The sequence below is a fragment of the Bos javanicus genome, chromosome 19 (assembly GCF_032452875.1).
Source record: "Bos javanicus breed banteng chromosome 19, ARS-OSU_banteng_1.0, whole genome shotgun sequence".
NCBI classification, from domain to species: Eukaryota; Metazoa; Chordata; class Mammalia; order Artiodactyla; family Bovidae; genus Bos; species Bos javanicus.
The window spans coordinates 49,251,273-49,272,918 of NC_083886.1; the positions used below are offsets into that span (position 1 = coordinate 49,251,273).

General features: G+C 51.4%; 1 protein-coding gene across 4 annotated transcripts; it reads left to right on the forward strand.

Moving 5' to 3' along the window:
• The first annotated feature begins 8,300 nt into the window (after positions 1-8,300).
• LOC133232622 (angiotensin-converting enzyme-like protein Ace3) lies at positions 8,301-21,614 on the forward strand. Of its 4 annotated transcripts, none has more exons than XM_061392303.1 (15): positions 8,301-8,454; positions 8,552-8,688; positions 9,096-9,254; positions 9,521-9,608; positions 9,787-9,930; positions 10,683-10,874; positions 10,992-11,089; positions 11,169-11,341; positions 11,642-11,865; positions 11,967-12,111; positions 13,840-13,938; positions 14,327-14,449; positions 18,365-18,549; positions 19,048-19,487; positions 21,416-21,614. In XM_061392303.1, exons 1-14 carry the CDS (start codon positions 8,316-8,318, stop codon positions 19,470-19,472), a joined length of 2,331 nt encoding a protein of 776 aa, XP_061248287.1. In that variant the 5' UTR covers positions 8,301-8,315; the 3' UTR covers positions 19,473-19,487; positions 21,416-21,614. The 4 variants fall into 4 exon arrangements, with proteins under 4 accessions (XP_061248287.1, XP_061248288.1, XP_061248289.1 ...); XM_061392304.1 differs by having other exon boundaries at positions 21,458-21,614; XM_061392305.1 differs by lacking the exon at positions 10,683-10,874.
• The last annotated feature ends 32 nt before the right edge of the window (positions 21,615-21,646 follow it).

Genomic DNA, 21,646 nt, shown 5'->3' on the forward strand with positions numbered 1-21,646 from the left:
ACTTCTCGGGGGTCTTCATCTCTTTCCAAGAAGAGGCTGGAAAACGCCCCCGAGCTCTGGCCCCAGCACCACCCAGCGCCCAGGCCAGTCCCCTCTCCAGCCCGGGCAGCTGGCCCCTGGCCTGCTGTGGCAGGCAGGCCTGGCCAGGCCTGGGCACTGGCCCAGGAGGGCTCTGGGCGGCAAAGGGGGAGCAGACATTCCGGGCTGCTGGAGCCCTGCCCCCGCTATTCCCATAAACGGTCCAGTCCCCGGACTGAAGGCTCCCAGCTGTCCTCCAGTCCCCGGGGGGAGCGCCTTGATGGCTGAAGGCACAGAACTGGCTGGTGCCTGCCCCAGCTCCATGTCCACTCGCACACATGCTCAGAGCCACCGGAGTACTGCCCACAGGGCCCAGGGTCAGCACCCTTTGCCCTAGCCGGGCAGAAGGGGGTGCCCACGCAGGGACTGACTGCAGGGACCACCCCTGCCCCTGCCCCCAGCACATGCCTTCACCCTGAGTCTTCCTCAGAGGCCAGCCTGGTTTTGAGGGAGTATCATTTTGAGGGACATTTTAAAATCATTTATCTAGATGTTTATTGTAGAAAATCTAGAAAATACAGAAATGTGTAAAGAAAAGCCTTTTTTATATCAACACTGAGAGACAAGCACTGTTGACACTTGGTGTACATATTTCCAGCCTTTTTTTCTCAACACTATATTTTAAATCTGATCACACTGTATTTACAGCTGTGTAACCTTTTTCCAGGTAGCATGACTAGACTGTCTTTTTCTTAGTATTTAAATGCCAAACCTAGAACCTGGCCAAAGCCTGGCCCCCCTGGGAGGACCCTTGGCCCTGTGCCCTTTCTTGGCTTTGGCCCAACCCTAGTATCTGTCCCCCTAGTATCCTCTAGTGCCACAGCTTTTGCAGCCCCGCTGCCAGTCTCCAGATGCTGTTGTGTCAGTGTGTGTGTATCTGTGTGTTTGTGTGTCTCTGTTAGTATGTGTGTCTGTGTTGGTGTCTGTGTGTTCCTGTGTCTGTGATTGTGTGTATCTGTGTTTATGTGCCTGTGACTGTGTGTGTGTTTGTGATTGTATCTGTGTGTGTGTGTTGGGGGGCACGTAGATGCAATCATGCAGGCCTATTCCATGGGTCAGGATGTGGAGTTGAGGTATTCCGGATTTGCAAGAGGGTGGAAGTTTATGATTACTTGAGACAGTGGAATTTATAAACATAGCCTCTAAATAGTTCCAAGCCTTCTACCACCCAAGTCTTCTTTAATGACCCCCCCTCCTCAGCCTGATGTTTCAAAAGCTGTTTGGCAGACAGAGGTCATTGTCATATGACCCCCTTCCTATCTTTACAAGCTTCAGGGGTTCCTGCTGCCAGTCAGAGTCTGTGGGCAGCACTCAAAAGGTCTGAGCTGCAAAGAAGACTTAACAGCCTTATATCCACAAGGGCTTTTGAAATATTAAAAACGTTTAGACTCCTGTTTCTGCCTCCTCAGATGCTCGAGGTGAGGCCGTGCCTAACTAGGGGATAGCTGAGGGGGTGGTGACAACAGGAAGAGGGGCCATTCTGACATTTTCTGCCAGTGACCTGAGAGCTGGGCCCTGCCCAAGGCTGCCCCTCAGGGACCAGCTCTGATCCATGCGGGCCAGAAGTGATGATGGTTTGTCCAATCTCCGCACCCTGCCTCAGGCTGCCCATTCTGACTCTGTAGGGAATCGACTGGCTTCAGATTAGGCCTAAGTCAAATCCTACCTCTGAACTTGACCTTGAGCAACTTAATTCCATTTTTTGAGCCTCCAATTTCATGCCTGTGAGATGGTTCCTATGATAGTTCTTATGAACCCTCTCATGATTGCTGCAATTGGTCGGATGAGATAATGTAGAAATTCCTGGTGTCTAGTTTCCTGATCATCATCTCCTGATAAAGATTGCTTCATAACTGCCTCCCACTTCAAGCATCCCCTCGAGTCTCAGCCCAAGAGAGCTGGAAGGGCAAAGTTAGACCAGCCCCTCCCTGAAGAGATGGAGAAAACCGCCCAGAGCAGCTCACTGCGAGCTGGATAGACATTCTTCACGATTCCTTCCTGTACTATCGGATGTCCTCCCACTGGGAGTGCAGTGGGCTCGTTCACCTCCAGGCCTGGGCTGCCTTAAGTTCTGGAGACGTTCAGCTGTCATCTCCTCGTCCTCTTCAGTCTCTTCTCCGGGACTCCTGCCAGGCCCTGCTGGGAGCCTCCTATTTTGTTCTCTATGTCTCCTCATTCCCGCTCATATTTCTCATCCCTCTCTCTGTCCTGTGCTCCAAGTGATTTCCCTGGCTGTGTCTTAGCCTGTGCATTGAGATGACTACTTTTCCAATTTAATAACCATACTTTTTTTTTTTCACTTCTATTAGTTCTAGACCTCCAGTGTCTTCACAAAAGTTTATTCTTACTTCACAGATCCTGTTCCTTCTCTTATACTTTTAAAAACCTGCATTTTTAAAAAATTGCTGTAATATATACCGAGCATTTACCATCTGACCTTTTTTGGGGGGTGGCGGGGCTTGACACAGCATGTGGGATCTTAGTTCCCCGCCCAGGGATCAGACCCATACCCCCTGCACTGGAAGCACAGAGTCTTAACCACTGGACTGCCAGGGAAATCCCCATTTTAACCGTTTTGAAGTATACAGTTCAGTGGCATTGAGTATATTCAATTACTGTGCAGCCATCACCGTATCTATTCGAGTCCCCTTCTCTTGGGTACACATCCCAAATTGAAATTCCTGGGTCACAAAGTAATTCTATACTCTTTTCCACAATGGCTGCACCATTTTAGTACCAGCAGCAGTGCACAAATGTTCCAATTTCTGCATGTGTTAGCCATCACTTGATGTTTTCTGTGTTTTGTTTTTTGGAATTTTTTTGGTAACAGCCATCCTAGTGGTATCTCAGATTTTGATTTGTATTTCCCTAATGATTAGTGGTATTGGACATCTTCTCAAGTACTTATGATCCATTTAGAGATAATCTTTAGAAAGATATCTAGTGAAGTCCTTTGCCCATCCTTGAATTGGCTTGGTTGTTTCTTCACTGTTGAGTTTGGGGAGCTCTTTATATATTCTGGCTATTAGTCACTTATCAGATCTAGGATTTGCAAGTATTTTCTCCAGTCCTGTTGCTTGCCTTTTTACTCTGTTGTTCGTGTCCTTTGATGTGCAAAGGCTCTTAATTTTCATGAGGCCCAGCTTGTCTGTTTTTTCTTTTGTTGCCTATGCTTTTAGTAGCATATCCAAGAAATTATTGTCAAATCCAATGTTCATGAAGCTTTTCCGCTATGATTTCTTCAAAGAGTTTTACAGTCTGCGTTCTTATGTTTAGGTCTGTAATCCATTTTGAGTTTATTTTTGCAGATGGTGTGAAGCCTAGTTAAGTCCCTTTCAGATTTCCCTAATGCCTGTCCTTCCTTGGCTGTGGTCTAATCCATGCCTGTGTCTGGAGTTTAGCACAGACTCTGCAGCCGAGCTATGTGGATTTGAGTCCCACCTCCACTGTTTGCTAGCTGTGTGACTATAAGCAAGTTTCCCAACCTCTCTGTCCCTCCTTTTCCTCATCTATAAACTGGATGTATTGATCACAGTACCTGCCTCGTAGTTTGTTGTGAGGATTCATATCCCAAAAGCCCTCAAAAGGTCCCTAGCCCCTGTACAGTGCTTAGTGGTGGAGGTCATTACTAACACTAACTGCGTTGGATTTCCTCTTGTACATGGTATTCTTGACCTATGAGCCATCTTCACTGGAATAGCCTTCCACAGGGGAGCCCTACCCAGGCACACAGCAGGTTGTGAAGGTGTCCTCAGGGTTGGTTTCATGGTTGTTTCTTGCAGAGTCCTTTTAGAAAAGTAGCCATCTGCTGGCTCCCCTGATGGAGGCATTACTTCCACTGTGGCTGACTATTCTCAGGTGGGCGCTGATGCTGCAGCCCTTTGCGCATGGATGCACTTTGATTGCTCACATGGGCTCCCACTCACTGCTGCATGAGCCCTCCTTGTCTCCCAGGCATCTGAATAGTCCCTTTCCTTGCTTTCCATCTCAGCTCTGTATTTTGCATTTTTAAAAATACTATATTTGACCCCAAATAGCCAAAGCAACCTCGAGAAAGAAGAACTAAGCTGGAGACATCACACTTCCTGATTTCAAACTTTATTACAAAGCTTCAACAAACACAACAGTTTGGTACTGACATAAAAACAGACACATAGATCAATGGAACAGAATAGAAAGCCCAGAAATAACCCCACACATATATGGTCAATATGTTTATGACAGAAAAGTCAAGAATATACAATGAGGGAAGGATAGTGTCTTCAGTAAGTGGTGTTGAGAAAACTGGATGGCCACGTGCAAAAGAATGAAACTGGACCCCTGTCTTATACCACAGACAAAAATCAACTCAAAGTGGATTAAAGGCTTCAAAGTAAGGCCTGGAACCATAAAAATCCTAGAAGAAAATACAGAGAGTAAGCTCCTAGACATCAGTCTTAGCCAAGATTTTTTTTTAATTTGACACTAAAAAAGGCAACAAAAGCAAAAATCAACAAATGATTCTACATCAAACTACAAAGCTGATGCACAGCAAAAGAAGCCACCAACAAAATGAAAAGGCAACTCCCAGACTCAGAGAAAATATTTGCAAATCGTATACTATCTGATAAAGGGTTAAATATTAAACATACATGAAGAATTCATAGAAGTCCAAACAACTACAGGAAAAATTTGATTTAAAAATGGGCAAGGATCTGAATAGACTTTTTTCCAAAGAAGATTTACTGATGGCCAAGAAGTACATGAAAAGTTACACAACCTCACTAGTCATCAAGGAAATGCAAATCAAAACCACAATGAGACATCACCTCCACCTCTTAGAATGGCTATTATCAAAAAAGACAAGAACTGTTAAGTGAGAGCAAGGAAATGAAGAAAAGGGAACCCTTGTGCACTGTTGGTGAGAATGTAAATTGGTGCAGCTACTTGGAAAACGGTATGGAGGTTTCTCAAAAAAAATTTAAAATAGCCTACCATCAGTTCAATTCAGTTCAGTTCAGTTACTCAGTTCAGTTCAGTCGTGTCCAACTCTTTGTGACCGCATGGAATGGAGCATGCTAGGCCTCCCTGTCCATCGGCAACTCCCGAAGTTTACTCAAACTCATGTCCACTGAGTCGGTGATGCCATCCAACTATCTTATCCTCTGTTGTCCCCTTCTCCCGCTTTCAATCTTTCCCAGCATCAGGATCTTTTCCAATGAATCAGTTCTTCTCATCAGGTGGCCAAAGTATTGGAGTTTCAGCTTCAGCATCAGTCCTTCCAATGAATATTCAGAACTGATTTCCTTTAGGATGGACTGGTTGGATCTCCTTGCAGTCCAAGGGACTCTCAAGAGTATTCTCCAACACCACAGTTCAAAAGCATCAATTCTTCAGTGCTCGGCTTTATAGTCCAACTCTCACATCCATACATGACTATTGGAAAAACAATAGCTTTGACTAGACAGACCTTTGTCGGCAAACTGATGTCTCTGCTTTCTTGTATGCTGTCTAGGTTGGTCATAGCTTTTCTTCCAAGGAGCAAGTGTCTTTTAATTTCATGGCTGCAGTGATTTTGGAGCCCCCCAAAATAAAGTCTGTCACTGTTTCCACTGTTTCTCCATCTATTTGCCATGAAGTGATGGGACCAGATGCCATGATCTTAGTTTTCTGAATGTTGAGTTTTAAGCCAACTTTTTCACTCTCTTCTTTCACTTTCATCGAGAGGCTCTTTTAGTTCTTTGCTTTCTGCCATAAGGGTGGTGTCATCTGCATATCAAAGGTTATAGATATTTCTCCTGGCAATCTTGATTCCAGCTTGTGCTTCATCCAACCCAGCATTTCTCATAATGTACTCTGCATATAAGTTAAATAAGCAGGGTGACAATATATGGCCTTAACGTACTCCTTTCCCTATTTGGAACCAGTCTGTTGTTCCATGTCCAGTTCTAACTGTTGCTTCCTGAACTGCATACAGATTTCTCAAGAGGCAGGTCAGGTGGTCTGGTATTCTCATCTCTTTAAGAATTTTCCAGACTTTGTTGTGGTCCACACAAAGGCTTTGGCATAGTTAATGAAGCAGAAGTAGATATTTTTCTAGAACTCTCTTGCTTTTTCAATGATCCAATGGATGTTGGCAATTTGATCTGTGGTTCCTCTGCCTTTTCTAAATCCAGCTTGAACATCTGGAAGTTCACAGTTCTACTACTGTGGGCAAGAATCCTTTAGAAGAAATGGAGTAGCCATCATAGTCGACAAGAGTCTGAAATGCAGTACTTGGATGCAATCTCAAAAACAACAGAATGATCTCTGTTCGTTTCCAAGGCAAATCATTCAATATCACTACCAGTAATGCTGAAAAAGCTGATGTTGAATGGTTCTGTGAAGACTTACAAGACCTTCTAGAACTAACACCCCAAAAAGATGTCGTTTTCCTTATAGGGGACTGGAATGCAAATGTAGGGAGTCAAGAAACACCTGGAGTAACAGGCAAATTTGGCCTTGGAGTACACAATGAGGTAGGGCAAAGGCTAATAGAGTTTTGCCAAGAGAACACATTGGTCATAGCAAACACCCTCTTCCAACAACACAAGAGAAGACTCTACACATGGACATCACCAGATGGTCTACACTGAAATCAGATTGATTATATTCTCTGCAGCCAAAGATGGAGAAGCTCTATACAGTCAGCAAAAACAAGACCAGGAGCTGACTGTGGCTCAGATCATGAACCCCTTATTGCCAAATTCAGACTTAAAAAAAATAGGGAAAACCACTAGACCATTCAGGTATGACCTAAATCAAATACCTTACGATTACACAGTGGAAGTAACAAATAGATGCAAGGGATTAGATCTGATAGAGTGCCTGAAGAACTACCATATAATACAGCAATTCCACTCCTGGGTATGTATCCAAAGAAAATGAAATTATAGTCTTGATATCTGCACTCCCATGTTCATTGCAGCATTATTTACAATAGCTGAGATATGGAAACAGCCTAAGTGTCCACTGATGGAAATTAAAAGTGTAACACACACACACACACATGTGTATGTACATGCACAGGAATACTATTCTGCCATGTAAAAGAAGGCAAGCTTGCCATTTGCAACAACATGGATGGAACTTCAGAGCATTATGCTAAGTGAAATAGGTCAGACAGAGAAGGGCAAATACTGTACGATCTCATTTATATGCAGAATCTAAAATACAAAAGCCTGCCCAGTGGCTCAGCAGTAAAGAATCTGCCTGCAAGGAAGGAGACACAGGAGATGTGGGTTCAATCCCTGAGTGAGAAGATACCCTGGAGGAGGAAATGGCAACCCACCCCAGTATTCTTGCCCATAGCTGGAGGAGCTACAGTCCATATGGACTAGCCTGAGGGGCTACAGTCCCTAGGGTCGCAAAGAGTCAGACATGACTGAGCAACTGAGCTCACACAACAACAATAACAGTAAAAAAAAAAAAAAAAAACACCCCCAAACAAAACAAAACAAAATTGAACTCATAGATATAGAGATGGTGAATGCCAGAGGCAAGGGTGGGTGGGTGAAATGAGTGAAGGCAGTCAAAAAGTATAAACTTCCTGTTGCAAGATAAATAAGTCCAGAGGGTGACATGTATAGCGTGAGGATAATAGTAACCAAATAATAACCAAGCAACCAAAAAGTACTTTTTTTTTTCTTCATCCTGGTAGATGGCCCCTTACCTTCTGTGCCTCCTGACAGCAAACTCATGGTCTAGGGCTCTCCCTTGGGAAACAGGTGTAAGGACAGTGAAAGAGAGGAGGAGCCCCGGGTCGATCATACTTCCCTCAAGAGAGAAAAAGGCCAAAAAACGTGAACATAAGCGGTCAAGTCAGAAGAACATAGAAAGACAACTGTGCTTCCAGAATCCAGAGACCCAGAGAGGTCTTTTCCTTCCGTCTGTGCATTCATCCATCCTCCCACTCACCTGCTCAGAAGTAATGCCAGCCTGTGGAGGGAGGGGGTTCATCAATCCCTGGTCAAGATCAAGGGTGGCTCCAACGCCAGGGAGAAGTGACCAAGAAGAGTGGAACAAGCTCTGGTCTAGACATTAAGAGCCCTGGTTGTCCTTTTGGCTCTGCCACTGACCTGGTGTGAAGGTGGTACTGCTAGACCATTCTAGACCTCAGTCTCCTCACCTGTAAAATGGGGACAGTTGGGCCAGAAGTTAGGTGGGGCCTTTCCTTTCTGACATTCCACGGCTGACCCTTTAGCCCCTGATGTCACAATATGGAGCTGGACCGTGATTGGGCCACAGCCTCCTCCGGCTCTGCTGTTCTTTTGGTCATGGGAACAAGATGGACTTGCCCTGGCCCTTCCCTCCTTGTGCTCTTCTGTTGTGCCGTGGCTCAGGGTGACCAGGACTCAGGTGGGGCTGGGACCCGAAGGAGCGTGGGATCAGACCCAGGGACCAGGCAGGGGCAGGCCCCTCCCAGGACAATTGACGCCCATCTCCTTCTCTGCAGACCAGCTCTACAATGAGACTGTGGCAAAGGCCTTCCTGGAGTTTTACGAGCGAACAGCCCAGGTTGTATGGAACCAGTTCATGGCGGCCGCCTGGAACTATGTCACCAACATCACAAAGAAAAATCAAGAGGAGATGGTGTGGCACCACTTCCGCCCCTGCCCCTTCTCCCTTTGTTCTTCTCAGGAGTCACAGTGCAGGGGTGCTGGGGGGCCAAGGAATCACACCTTTTGCCACTCTTCCAGAGCTAGATGAGAGAGGGAAGCCCCAAAGCACATGTCGGAACAGACGTCAGGCTCCAGGCCTCCTGGAGCCCTGAAAGCTGTCTGGGCTAGAACCTCTAGCTTCTTTCCTCTTGTAAATATCACCTGCTTGCCTGTAGGGGGCAGGTTCCCTCCCTTCATGCTTTTGGCAAAGTTTCAATGACTCCAAACCCTTTAAAGGGGCTTTGGAAGGAGGTTGTGGGGCTGGGCCCTGGAGTTCCATGTGACGCCCTCACCCTCTCCTTCACCCTCACATGACAAACATGGTGACCGTCCTTCCAGCTGTACAAGGACGTGGAGAAGTCCCAGCACACACTGTACTTTGGCACGCGGGCCCGCATGTTTAAGATCGCCAACTTCCAGGACTCGGACGTGAAGCGCATGCTGAGTAAGCTGCTGAACGTAGACAAGGCGGCCCTGCCCAAGGAGGAGCTCCGGGAGGTGATGGACGAGCCCCCAGGTCTCCAGGCACATGCTCCCCACCTCAGGGGTGGGCAGGCTGCCGGGTGGGGAGCCGCCTGGGGCTGGAAGGAGTTTGGGGGAGGCAGAGCCAGAGCTTCCTCTGGGTGGGTGGGAGAGGTGAGCAGAGGCTAGTGGGAAGATGGGACGATGCCTTGGCCAGGCCTGCCTCTCCCAGCTGGTGGGACTAGCGCTGGGGGTGGGCCCATGGCTGCGGACCTGCCCTGGGTGACACCTGTCCCCCCCAGTACAACGAGATTCTGGCCTACATGGAGACCACGTACAGCATGGCCCAGGTCTGCCTGAATGAGGGGCCCTGCCTGCCCCTGGAGCCTGGTGAGCACCCAAGCCCACCCCCGCCCACCCCAGAGTCTCAGCACAGCCCGTTCCAGTAGCCTCCAGATTCCCACCTTCCTCCCAGCCCCAGCTGCACTTGGGGAGGGCTACCCACGGCGGGACAGGGCAGGGGGCCGGCTGGAGTGAGGTCCCACTTCGGCTCCTTTTCTGGGTACAGACCTCGAAGAAGTCATGGCCACCTCCCGAGACCAGAAGGAGCTGCTGTGGGCCTGGCAGGGCTGGCGGGACGCCGTGGGTCGCCAGCTCCGCATGACCTTTGAGCGCTACGTGCAGCTCAGCAACAAGGCTGCGAAGCTCAATGGTGAGGCCCCTCACCCCTCACCTGCCAGCCCATCCAGCTGGGCAGACTGCATCCTGCAGGGGGCTCAGGGCAGTGCTGGGAAGGGTGAAGCCAAGTCTGGGTAGGACCTGGAGACAGGAACCCTGAGTCCTGCCGCTGGGGAGTGCAGAGCTGGCTCACTCGTCCGTGTGGATCCACAAACAGCAACTGAGCACTACTCCTGGGGTGTGCCGTTGCTGGAGAGGGTCTGAGGATGCACAGGTGGAAAAACAGGGAAGGTGTCCACCTTCCCCGGGCTTACAGGCCTCTGGGAGACAGACGCTCGTTTCCAGTCACCACCCATAAGTGCTGAGAAGGATGGGGCTTCAGAGAGAGAAGAAGGGACCCTGTTTCAGCCAGGTGGGCAGGGAGGGCCTTGCTGGCATTCATCCAAGGCCTGAAAGATGGAGCAAGCGAGGCAACAAGAAGCCCTCGGGAGGATCTGAAGAAAGGCAGCCTGGGTGGGTGGGGCTCCAGGTGGAGAGAGAGGAGCAGACCCTGTCTGCCCAGGCCCAGAGGATGCTCAGTGTGTGCTTTGCTAAGTGCCTGTCCATCCCACTCTCATCCTTTACGGATGGTGACTTGGTGGGGGGTATTTTTCCTGTTTGGCAGATAAAGACCTTGAGGATCTAGGAGGTCAGTTGGCTTCCCTAGCAGGTGCCTGGGTTTCCTGCCAGCCAGGCCAGGCTGAAGGGTGGGTGGGGGTCACCCCTGAGCCCCCTCCCCTGTCCTAGGTTACCAAGACATGGGGGCCTTGTGGAGGTCCAAGTACGAGTCCGACACGCTGCAGAAAGACCTGGAGCAGCTGTTCCAGGAGCTGCAGCCGCTCTACCTGAACCTGCATGCCTACGTGCGCAGGGCCCTCTACCGCTTCTATGGGCCCGAGCTCATCGACCTGAGGGGGCCCATCCCCGCCCACGTCCTGGGTAAAGCCCCAGCTGGCAGCAGAGGCGGGCAGGTGGAGTAGGCCTCCCGAGCAGGCGCGCAGTTGGTGGGGAGAGACGGTCTCCCGCCTCCTCTTAACCCTGCCCCTCCTCTTCCAGGGAACATGTGGGCTCAGTCCTGGGTCAACATCTTAGACCTGGCCCTGCCCTTCCCGGAGAAGCCCCCCGAGGACATCACGAAGATCATGCAAGGCCAGGTCAGCGTTCAGGCCCCGGTCTGCCCTGCCCACCCCACAGCCCCCGGGTGGGGCCCCAAACTCTGCCTCTTCCCCACAGCACTGGAAGCCTGAGAAAATGTTCCAAGAGGCTGAAAAATTCTTCACCTCCATGGGGCTGCTTTCCACCCCTCCTGAGTTCTGGAAAAACTCCATGATGGAAAGGCCAACTGACGGGCGGGAGGTGGAGTGCCACGCGTCCGCCTGGGACTTCTACAACGGGAAGGACTTCAGGTGCTCACCCTGCGGCTGGTATCACCCCCTTCCTCTGCTCCTTCTGCTCTCCACCTGTCTGCCTGTCTCAGCGGGGTGGCAGCCGGGGGGTGGGGGGCGGGAAGCCGGCCACCTGGGGGAGATGAGTGTGAAAGCCACGCGTCTGGCCGCTGCTCGGATGTGCCACCTGGAGTACCAAGAGCACAAGGCCCTGCTGGTCTCCAGCCCAACCACCCAGTCCCTTTACAGAGCCTGAATAGGGAAATGTCTCCTTTTCCCAGGGCATCCCCATGCTCCTTGACCCCTGCCCTTTAACCCTAGGATAAAGAAGTGCACCGAAGTGACCATAGAAGACCTGCTGTCCATCTTCCACCAGATGGGCCACATCCAGTACTTCCTGCAATACAAGAACCTTTCGGTGATCTTCCGCGCAGGCGCCAACCCAGCCTTCGAGGAGGCCGTGGGGTCGGTGGTCACCCTTTCAGCCTCTTCCCACAAGCACCTGCTCAACAGAGGCCTGCTCAGCCAACAGCACCAGGACAAAGGTGATGGGGACCAGGAGGATCCCAGGCCTGGGGACCCTGGGCAAGGCCTAAGGGAGGCGGGACCAGAGCCACCTCCTGACTGCCCCCACTGCTTTCCCCAGAGGAGGAGGTCAATTTCCTGATGAGCGTTGCCCTGGAGAAGATCGCCTTCATCCCCTTCGCCTACCTGATGGACCTGTTTCGCTGGAAGGTCTTTGACGGCACCATCGAGAAGGATGTGTACAACCAGGAGTGGTGGAACCTCAGGTGGGGAGGATCGCCATTCGGGCCCCTCTGGCCACGCCTGGACTAGGGTGGGCTTTGGGGGCAGCCTCAAGGGGACCGCCTGCTACCAAAGGGCACCACCGTCTCACCTCCGGGGGCAGAGCTGGGCGTGTGATGCTGCTAATCTGCGGCCATGGGGAAGCCCTGGGGTGGCATTGGCCGTCTGTTGTCACCAGACAAAAGCATCCCTGCTGAAGTGGGTAGGGCCGGAGCATGAGTCTTGGGGGATTGTGTTGAATCTGGCTCCAGCACTCAGCAGGCTCATAGCCCCTCGGGGGATCCCTGGAGGCCGGCAAGCTCGCATGGTGGTTGCACTTGGGCCCCTCCAAGAATGGGATGCTGACCACCAGGCAGGCCTTCCTGCTCCTCCCCTCCCTTCTCTGCCTCCCAGTGGGGCCAGCAGAGGGGGTGTTTGGGGTCTGAGCTCTTTCCTTTTGGTGGAGAGTTTTTATATGACAAGGGCAAGCCCACTGCCCCCTTTCCTATTATCCCGACACACACACATACACAGACACACACACCTGTCTCTTACTCTGTCCCCAGGCCTGTCTGTGGGCGGAACTGGCAGTGAAGGAGCCCCCCAGCAGTCGGGCGGCATCAGTCTTGAGTGAGGGGCACCCGTGTCCATCCCATCACCGACCCCTGGCTGTTAGATTGGATAATAATTGCGCGTGGGCAAGGCTTCCCCTTCTCCACCAATCCTCAGACCCACCAGCTCAGGTCTGCCAGCCACAGGTGCTCCCAAAGGGCCCACAAGTTCTGCATCAGGCCCTTAGGCTGACTTGAACCTTTACAGGTGCCCAGCCTGCCATCACCCTGCCACCCAGGGATGGCAGAGCAGGCTGCCCCTCCCTTTGTCCTCTCACCCTCTGACTCCCACCCCAAATTCAGGACTGGACCTCACTGGGGGGATTGGCAGAGTCTTGACCTTGTGCCCCCTTCAAGGGCACCCCCACCAGCCATCTGGACTGAGTGATGGAAACCAGAGGCTGAGGGAGGGGGCGACTCCCTGGCCCTTGAACAGAACCTCGTGGATGAGAGAGGAGCTTCCCCATGAGGACTGTGCAGGGCTCCAGTGGGCTGACATGAAACGACAAGCTTTTCCATAGACTTCATCCACCCCAAAGATGGCTCTCGTTATGCCCATTTCACAGACAACACTTTACAGCCCGGCTCAGTAACAATCAACTTTCCCACAGTCACACAGCTCAGAGGGGCAAAGCCAGCAGTTACCGGGGTCTGCCTGCGACTCCGCCGTGTCCTGCTACCAACTCCCTGATCTCTAGGCCTCGCTTTTCCTCCATACCACAGGGATGGTGCTGTGTTTTCTTCTCAGCACTTCTTATCAGATGAAACCACTTGGTTGGTTGGTCCATGGCCATCCCCCATCAGTAGGAGGAAAGCAGGGACCCTGCCTAGCCCGTTCCCTCCCGTGTCCCCAGAGCCAGGATAGTGTTGAGGGAGCCTGTGTGGAGAACTCAGCATGGTTCCTGCAGAGAGGACGTGCTTGATGTTAACTCCTGTAATTGTTTAATTCTCTGATTCCCAATCCCCTGTGTTTTCAACTCATTTATTTAATCAATAAAATGCATTAAGTGTCCTCCTCATGCCAAGTCACTGTGATAGCTGTGCAAATGCTCCAGAAGGAAAAGGGCTCTGGAAATCTTACCAGGTGGCACTTTCAAGCCCCCGATTTAACACCACCCCCAGGTTGAAGTACCAGGGCCTGTGCCCTCCCATCCCTCGGACAGAGGAGGACTTTGATCCAGGCGCCAAGTTCCACATCTCTGCCAGCTTGCCCTACATACGGTAAGGTCTGGGCCACTCCAGCAGAACCGGCCTAGGGGGTGGGGGTTAGGGGACACAGGACCCAGGTGGAGGATTTTCAGGAAGGCCCCAGACCCAAATGTCCTCCCCCTGCACGCCTCCCCACCTCCTCCCGTCGGACAGCACACCCTCCTGAGGGCCTTGTCCTGAGCACACTGAGCTTTCACATGAGCTCCCCTGCGGAGGGCAGCGTGATGGAAAAGCGTGTCTGCTGTCCCGAGAAGTGAGCAGGAGGGGGGAAGGGGCGCATGAGTCCAGAAGGTTAGGAAGCAGAGACCCTGCAACATCCCAGGGCCAGCCTACCTGATGGTAACCGCTGACCCGAGCCCACCCCGCCACACCCCCAGCTGGCCTCGCCTTCTCTCCCCAGGTACTTTCTCAGCCTCGTGCTCCAATTCCAGTTCCATGAAGCACTCTGCAAGGCCTCGGGCCACATGGGGCCGCTGCACCGCTGTGACATCTATAACTCCAAGGAGGCTGGGAAGCTCCTGGAGTGAGTGCCCTCCCCCTTTCCTTGTCCTCCCCCCACCTTGCTGGACGCCTGCCCTGGGCCCCTCTCCTCACCTGGCTCCACCCCAGGTCCCCTGCGCAGAGCTTATGTTCTAGTGGAAGTTCTTCCCTCTGTCAGACTATGAGAGACTACAGAGTTTGAGAGACCATGGTCTCTCCTATGTTAATCAAAGCACGTTTTCTCTTATGTAGCCCCTGTGGTCAGAGAGATGGTTTAGCCCCTCCTGCTAACATGCACACACACGCATGCACGCACTTGTTCACGTCGTCAATAAATCGAACTGTCCCAGGTGGGAAGCCAGTGTTGGGGTCTCGCCTCTGCCTCCATCTTCCATCTGAATCCCCTTATTCTTTCCCTGCAAGGTGCCTGCCTAGCTTCTCAGCAGCACTTGATGCCCCCTGGGGTGCACTCTGCTTTGCCTGTCTTTTCTCAGAGGTGCCTGAACCCAGTTCCCGGGCTGATCCAGGCTGCTTTTGCACCAGCCTCTTGGCCCACTCTGATCAGCTTGTGGTCTACTTTGACCCCCTCCCCACAGTCTTTTTTCCTGGCTCTTGGTGTCTAGCCCATCCTTTCCATCCCTGCCTCTGTGGTGCAAGCTTCTGGCCCTGAAGGAAACCTGGAGTGGGGTGAGAGGCTGACCTGGGCTGGAAGCCTTTACTTCCACAGGCTGGCTCTCTAGCAAGCACTCTTACAGTGTTCCACATTAGCAGTTCATAACTTGCAAAGTGGACTTTATTATCCACATTTCATAAATGATGAAACTGAAGCTCAGAGAAGTATAATTTCATGTTGCTGATCTAGGAAGTGGCAGAATCATGCTTTGAACCCCAAAGTGACTCCAGAACACATTATCTTCCACCCTATTGCTTCCATCAGTTATAAAGGATGCTGTTCTGGTGAAGCTAGACCTGGGTCCTCTGGTCCCAGGATCAGCACTCCAGTCTCTGGATATGGAGCCCGCCCCACTGACATAATCTTTTTCTCATTGCATTTCAACCGATTTCAGTAGGTCCATTACCATAATCGGTCAAGGTCATGTTGAGTTTATTCCTGGTTTCCCAGAGGATGAACAAAGCCACTATTTAGTATCCTAATAATTATCCACAATAATTTAGCCTCCTTTGGAAATGTAATGAGCACGTTCGTGATTCCACCATGCAGCTTGTCAGTACCCACGAGGCCAGACAGAGTTGCGAGACTAATCCTTGCCTTTGCTCCCAGGAGGGCTGCACTTGACATGCCTTCTTGTCTCCCTAGTCTTTTTGCTATTTCATCTTTTCATACTCCTGGGATTTGTTCTAGCCAACTGCCCAGGTTTGAGCTTCTCAGAATGTGTGGAACAGAAGGGGCCTCTCGGCTCCCTGCGTTCGTGTCTCTGGCTGCCCATCATTTACTCACTCAGCAAACATTTACCTGCGCACGTGCCAGCCTGCCCTGTGTCCAGCAGGGGGCAATGGGCCACAGGATAAACCCATAACCGTACGCCAAGAAAGGAGCTGCTGCAGCAGGAAAGGGATTTGGTGAACGTGCAAAGAGGGGAAGGAGGTCTTGCTAGGGGACCAAGGAGGGAACTCTGTCCCTCAATGCAGGAGTACAAGAAATAGCAGACTTCCGTTTTTTTTTTTTTAATACATTTTAATATTCATTGGATATTTTCAAGAGAACTCTTAAGTTTGTTTTTTTTTTTTTAATAATTTTATATTTTTGGCTGTGCTGAGTCTTCATTGCTGCTCAGGCTATTTCTCCTGTTGTGGGGAGCGAGGGGCTACTCTGAAGTTGTGGTGATTGGGCTTCTCATTGCCATGGTTTCTTTCGTAGCAGAGCCTGGGCTCTAGTGCTCAAGCTTCAGTAGATGTGACACGCGGACTCAGTAGTTGTGGCTCCTGTGTCCTAGAGCACGGGCTCAGTAGTTGTGACCCACAGGCTTAGTTGCTCCATCGCATGAGGATCTTCCCGGATCAGGGATCAAACCCGTGTCTCTTGCACTGGCAGGCAGATTCTTTACCAGTGAGCCATGAGGGAAGCCCAGCATCAACTCACTTTTGACTGAGCCTTTATCCCACTTGATCGGTGAGACATTTGACCTCAGTCTTTCTCATTTCCCTACCCCTCTCCACCCAGGACATATAAGGCTCCCAGGGTCTGACTTGGTACCAAAGCACGCCGAGGACTCACCAGTCATCTCTAGGCCTTTTGTGGAAGGATGGGGCAGGCAAGCGCTTGCAGGCGAGAAGTGGAAGGGCAAGATTCTTGGCTGCTCTTTTCCCTAATCGAGTTTAAAACTTGATTTTGCTACTTTCGACTCATCTTCCTAAGTGTGATCTCCCTGGGGCAGCCTCCAGGTTGGTGCCATTGAGAATAGAAGGTAGAAGTGGCCTTGGTCCAAGTTCCCAAATTCCCCTGCCTCACCCAAGCAGCCACGAGGACCTGATCCTGTCCATGGGCCCATTTCTGCCACCCTGGAGTTGAGGGCTCCAGGCAGTGCCCAGTTGTCACCTTCGCAAGTCTCACGTGCTGCCTGCGTCAAACCTCTTGTCCCACCCAGCCTGAAGGACTACTTCTGAGAAGGCAGACTCTCAGTGGTTGAGACTTTCCCCCACCAGGTCCTTCCTTTTCTGCAGTACCTGCCACTTGATAAAATCCTCTTACCTAAATGTAGTTATGGGATTTCGTTTGGTTTTTTCCTTTCTATCTTGATGACTTTTCTCCTCCATTTCTCTAGGGTCCTAACTACATTTTCCCCCAGTGGTCTCTGCCATGCATGGATCTACTGACCTTTAGTTTCCCCACCTTATTCTTTCCCAGTTGTTTATTAAGCAATGTATATAAGACTTTGCAAGCTACAAAGCCCTCTTTGCTGCCATTGAGTGTCTTCATCCTCACCACAGTGAAATTAATGGGGGCTGGTTTTACTGATGAAGGAGCTGAGGCTGAGAGAGGTTAAGTTGATCGTCTGTGGCTGTGCAGCCTATAACTAGCACTGCTGGGTCTTGAACCTGAGTCTTGATGGCCTAGATTTCATACTCTAGGCCTCTGGGCCTCTCAGCCCCACCTCTCTCCAGGTCAGATCGGGGAAGCAGGTTGAGAAGTATCACATACACCTTCTGCTGCCTCTGCAGGGGACGCTGGGGTGGAGGAGCCCGGAGCCCTGGCTGCAGCGCAAGCTGTCCCCCTACCTGAGTGCATGGGCCAAGCCTAAGGCTAGAGCCCCTGCCACGGAGCACTTGATGAGCCTCGAGGCAGCTGACATTTCTGCAGTGCCGCAGGCAGTGCACAGAGCACATCCCACGCTTGCAATCTCACTAATCCTCCCAAACACTCCCTGGGAGACCGGAAGGGACTGAAAAGCAGTCTCTCTACTGACACTGAGCACCTCATGGGCAAGAGTGTTTCATGACTTTAGGCTTATTTGAGTCCAGGATAATAATAATCCTCACGGTGGTAGTACTAGTAATAATAATAATAGTAATCAGACATTTATTGCCTACCTAATTATGCTCCCAGAACTGTGTTTATTTGGTCAACACAACCACCCTAAGAGGTAGGTACTGTTATTTTCTCCATTTTATGGATATGGAAATTGAGATTCAGAAAGGTTAAGTACCAGCCCAGGGTCCCACAGCTGAGTCACAGAGTCAGGATTCAAACACAGGTTAGTATTATTTCAAAGTTTGAGATTTCTTTTTCTTTTTTTTTTAACTGGAGGATAATTGTTTTACTGTATTGTGTTGGCCTCTTCCATACAGAGCTTGTGATTTTATCCATTATGCTGAACATCTGTTGGGAGAGTCTGGCTAGCAAAGTCAGACTCTAAAGGTGGGGTTGGGCATACTGAGGGGTCCCAGCAGCATCAGCCAATTCCCCCACACACCCTCACAGCCGTACTTACCCTCCCAGGGATGTCCTGAAGCTGGGCTCGAGCAAGCCCTGGCCGGAGGTCCTGGAGAAGATGACCGGGGAGACCAAGGTGTCTACAAAGGCCCTCATGACCTACTTCAAGCCCCTGCTGAACTGGCTGGTCACTGAGAACGTGCGGCAGGGGGAGATACTGGGCTGGCCAGACTTCAGCTGTTCCTTTGAAGGTTTGATGATCTGACCCTCATCCCACCTCTGTTTCACCTCCAGGCCCGACCCTAGCCTGCCCTGGGCCAGCCCCTACCACAGCTCAGCCTTCACCCCTCGCCCATTAAGGATCTTGCAGTGTGACCCTGTCTGCACCTGATACAGCCTCAGCCAAGACCACAGCCCATGCCCCAGCCACTGGCTCGGAGGCTTCCTTGCCCACTGTCCGGCTAGACTGCAGGGTGGATCTGAGCACGGGGTGGGCATTTTACCTCTTGACCCTGCATGGAGCCACTGCTGGGCTCCATGGGGTACATGGCCCTACCTGTGCCATCCGCTGCTCCTCCTCCTCCTCCTTCTCCTCTTTCCTATCCTCCTTCCAGGGCAAGGCCCTCACTTTTGGAAGGCAGGTGCCAGAGGCTGGGGGAAAATGTCTGTGGCCATCAGATCCCCTCTGGTCACCATGAGGCACCCTCCCCAGCTTCACCTGCTCTGTGTGTTTCCTGTGTCTTCCACAGAAAGAGAAACAAGCAGGGCAGCATTCCTGGGGATGGAGCTGAACTCTGACCAGGTCAAATCCTGGCAGTGGACGTTGCTGGCCCTGAGCTTTGTCATGTTACTGGCAGTCCTGCTGCTGGGCCGCAGGCTGTACACCATGGAAAAAAGCTCACTGACCCAAGACACCAGTACACAAGACACCTGGTCACAGAGCACGCGGTCACAGAGCCCCAGATCACAGGATGCCAGCGCCATCAAGCCAGCATCGAAAGCCTGCTTTCTGGGCATAGCGATGGAGCCCCACCAAGTTGTCAAGAGACAGTGGATGCTGCTGGGCCTCTGCCTCCTCCTGATGCTGTGCTCCATTGGCCTCATCATTTGGATTTTCACACAGCACAACAGGAAGCCTCCGTGGATGAGAGATGAATGGGGGAGCTGGGACTAGACACCACTGCAACTGGTGAGGTTTAGGGGAAGGAGGAGGGTGGCCAAATGGAGAGGGGGTGGAGGAGGGGACTGCTTGCCTGAATAGCACCCAACTGCTATTGGGTGCAACCATGGCAGATCTGGGTATATGGGCAGTTGTGCGTTTGTGAACTCATGTATGTGAGGCCATGTGCATGGGTGACTGTGTGATTCCATGTCTGCCCTGGGTTCCAGACCAGCTTCCTTCTCCTGGGGTTCAGGATCCATAGTTTTAGTGGATCCCTCCAAACCAGCCCCTCACCCCAAAACTGGTTCTTCACATGATGTTTTCTTCAGAAATTCTACTGTGGGGCTGGACAGAGGCTGCAATACCCAAGGAGTATCTGCCATAGTTAGAAACAGGACACTGCTTCAGTGCCTTCAGAAAATGCATGCACGTAGAACCAGACACTCCTTATACATCCTGTCAGTTCATGAGCGCTGAACTCCGTATACTGGCCGGCACTGTGTTGGGCTGCATAACGCAGCCCCCAGAAGCTGCCTGTCAGCTGTCTGAGATGCAAGGAGCCTTATAAACTGCCCCATGGCCCATCCCGGCCCCAGACCAGGCCCTCCAAAATGCAGACAGTGGGTAGCTGGGCACCCAGCCAGGCTTGATTAATGATTGACTTCTTTAATATTTAAACAAAGCTCATCTCCAGCCACTCCACTCCAGAGATGGCCTTGTTCAACACACACACACCTGCTGCCTGGCCTGTTGCCCTGGGGATTGAGCACAGGGCAAACAGCACCTTTCCAGGCTCAGTGGAGGAGGGGAGGATGGGGAGGGAGAGCTTTAAGGAGGACATTGGGGAATGAGTGCTCTAGGGACAAGCCTAGGAAGAGAAAGGGAAGGCCTCTGCTCCTGCCCCTCTTTGCCCTTTCTTTCCAGCCTGGGTCTAACACAAGGGTGCCACACCCAGTGTATGGGAACTTACTGAGTTTGGACTGAGGCCCCAGGGGCCCCCTGGGAGACTGAAAATCAATGTCTGTCGGAAATTAGGGGAACCTTGAGAGGAAGTAACATCACAGCCAGAAACCACAGAGGAGGCATCAGGGCTGCAGTTGAGCAAGCCGGAAGGTGGCCAAGAGATGGGACTGGCTCTCTCTAGATTAAAGATCTGAGCCCAGAAGTCAGGGATCAGGGTACAGAAGGACTGGGCCGAGCTCTCCATGGAGCCTACCTCTGTCCAGGTTTCAAGAGGTCTTCTTGAGTTCTGGCAGAGTCTGAGCACTTTCTGTTCTGACCGCAGGCTCCAGAGCACCCTCATTTGATGTCTCCGTCACTGCTGTTACTTTGCCTTGCTGTAATGTCCTTATTTGTCCCCATTACTAGCTGTCAGCTCTGTAAGGTCAGGACACAGTGAAACATCTGTAGCCAGCACAGGCCATGGCACACAGTGGGGATTTGGAAAATGTTTGAGTGAGTGAGGAAGTGAGTGAATGAGTGTCCCACTGCCCAAATTTCTCCTCAGAGCTCAGCACCCCATGCCCTGAGCCCATGAGAAACAGCCCCACCTTTCCTCCACAGCCAGCCTATCCCCCCCCCCCCGACATGGGGCCAGCCAGGACAACTCAGCACCCCCCCCCAGGAGGCCACACTTGCAGCCCTCCCATCCCCCAGCCACAGTGGCCAACGAGATCTGCATCAGGCACTGTGGCTCTGCATGGCAAAGGTACAACCAGCCCAGGAAACCAAGCCTCTCACCTGGACTCCAGCAAAACTCTCACTGAGCCTCCTTGTCCGTCCTCCCTCCCCCACCCGCCGTTGTAAAGTTTCTTTCTTTGGACCTCCACTGTAAAGTTTCTTTCACTGGAATATTTCCTTCATGTCTAACTACTTAACAACTTGGTTGTCCATCAGTTAAATCTAGATGTGCAAAATGGCATCTGAGGGTCTTTATCATTTATCCCACCTCCCAGCTCAGCCCCTTGCACTGATTCCATCATCAACCTTTGCCTAAGGTGCATGCCCTATTGAGTGCTTGCCCTCCAAGGATGGCTCCAAACTGGCTATTGGACCCTCTGCAAAGCTTCAAGCTCACCAAGATGCTCAGTGAACAGTGGTCTCCTCCCACTCCTCTCCAAGAAGGCTCTTTCAGTAAACCTCACCCCATCCCCATCTGCTTATTCTATTGTATTCATTTTCAACCA

Excerpts from the sequence above, each read along its gene's own strand:
- LOC133232622 (XM_061392303.1), top strand. The coding sequence starts at position 8,316 with ATGGAGCTGGACCGTGATTGGGCCACAGCCTCCTCCGGCTCTGCTGTT. Across the intron at positions 12,112-13,839 it reads CAGGAGTGGTGGAACCTCAG|GTTGAAGTACCAGGGCCTGT; the intron begins GTGGGGAGGATC and ends CACCACCCCCAG. Across the intron at positions 14,450-18,364 it reads GAGGCTGGGAAGCTCCTGGA|GGATGTCCTGAAGCTGGGCT; the intron begins GTGAGTGCCCTC and ends TTACCCTCCCAG.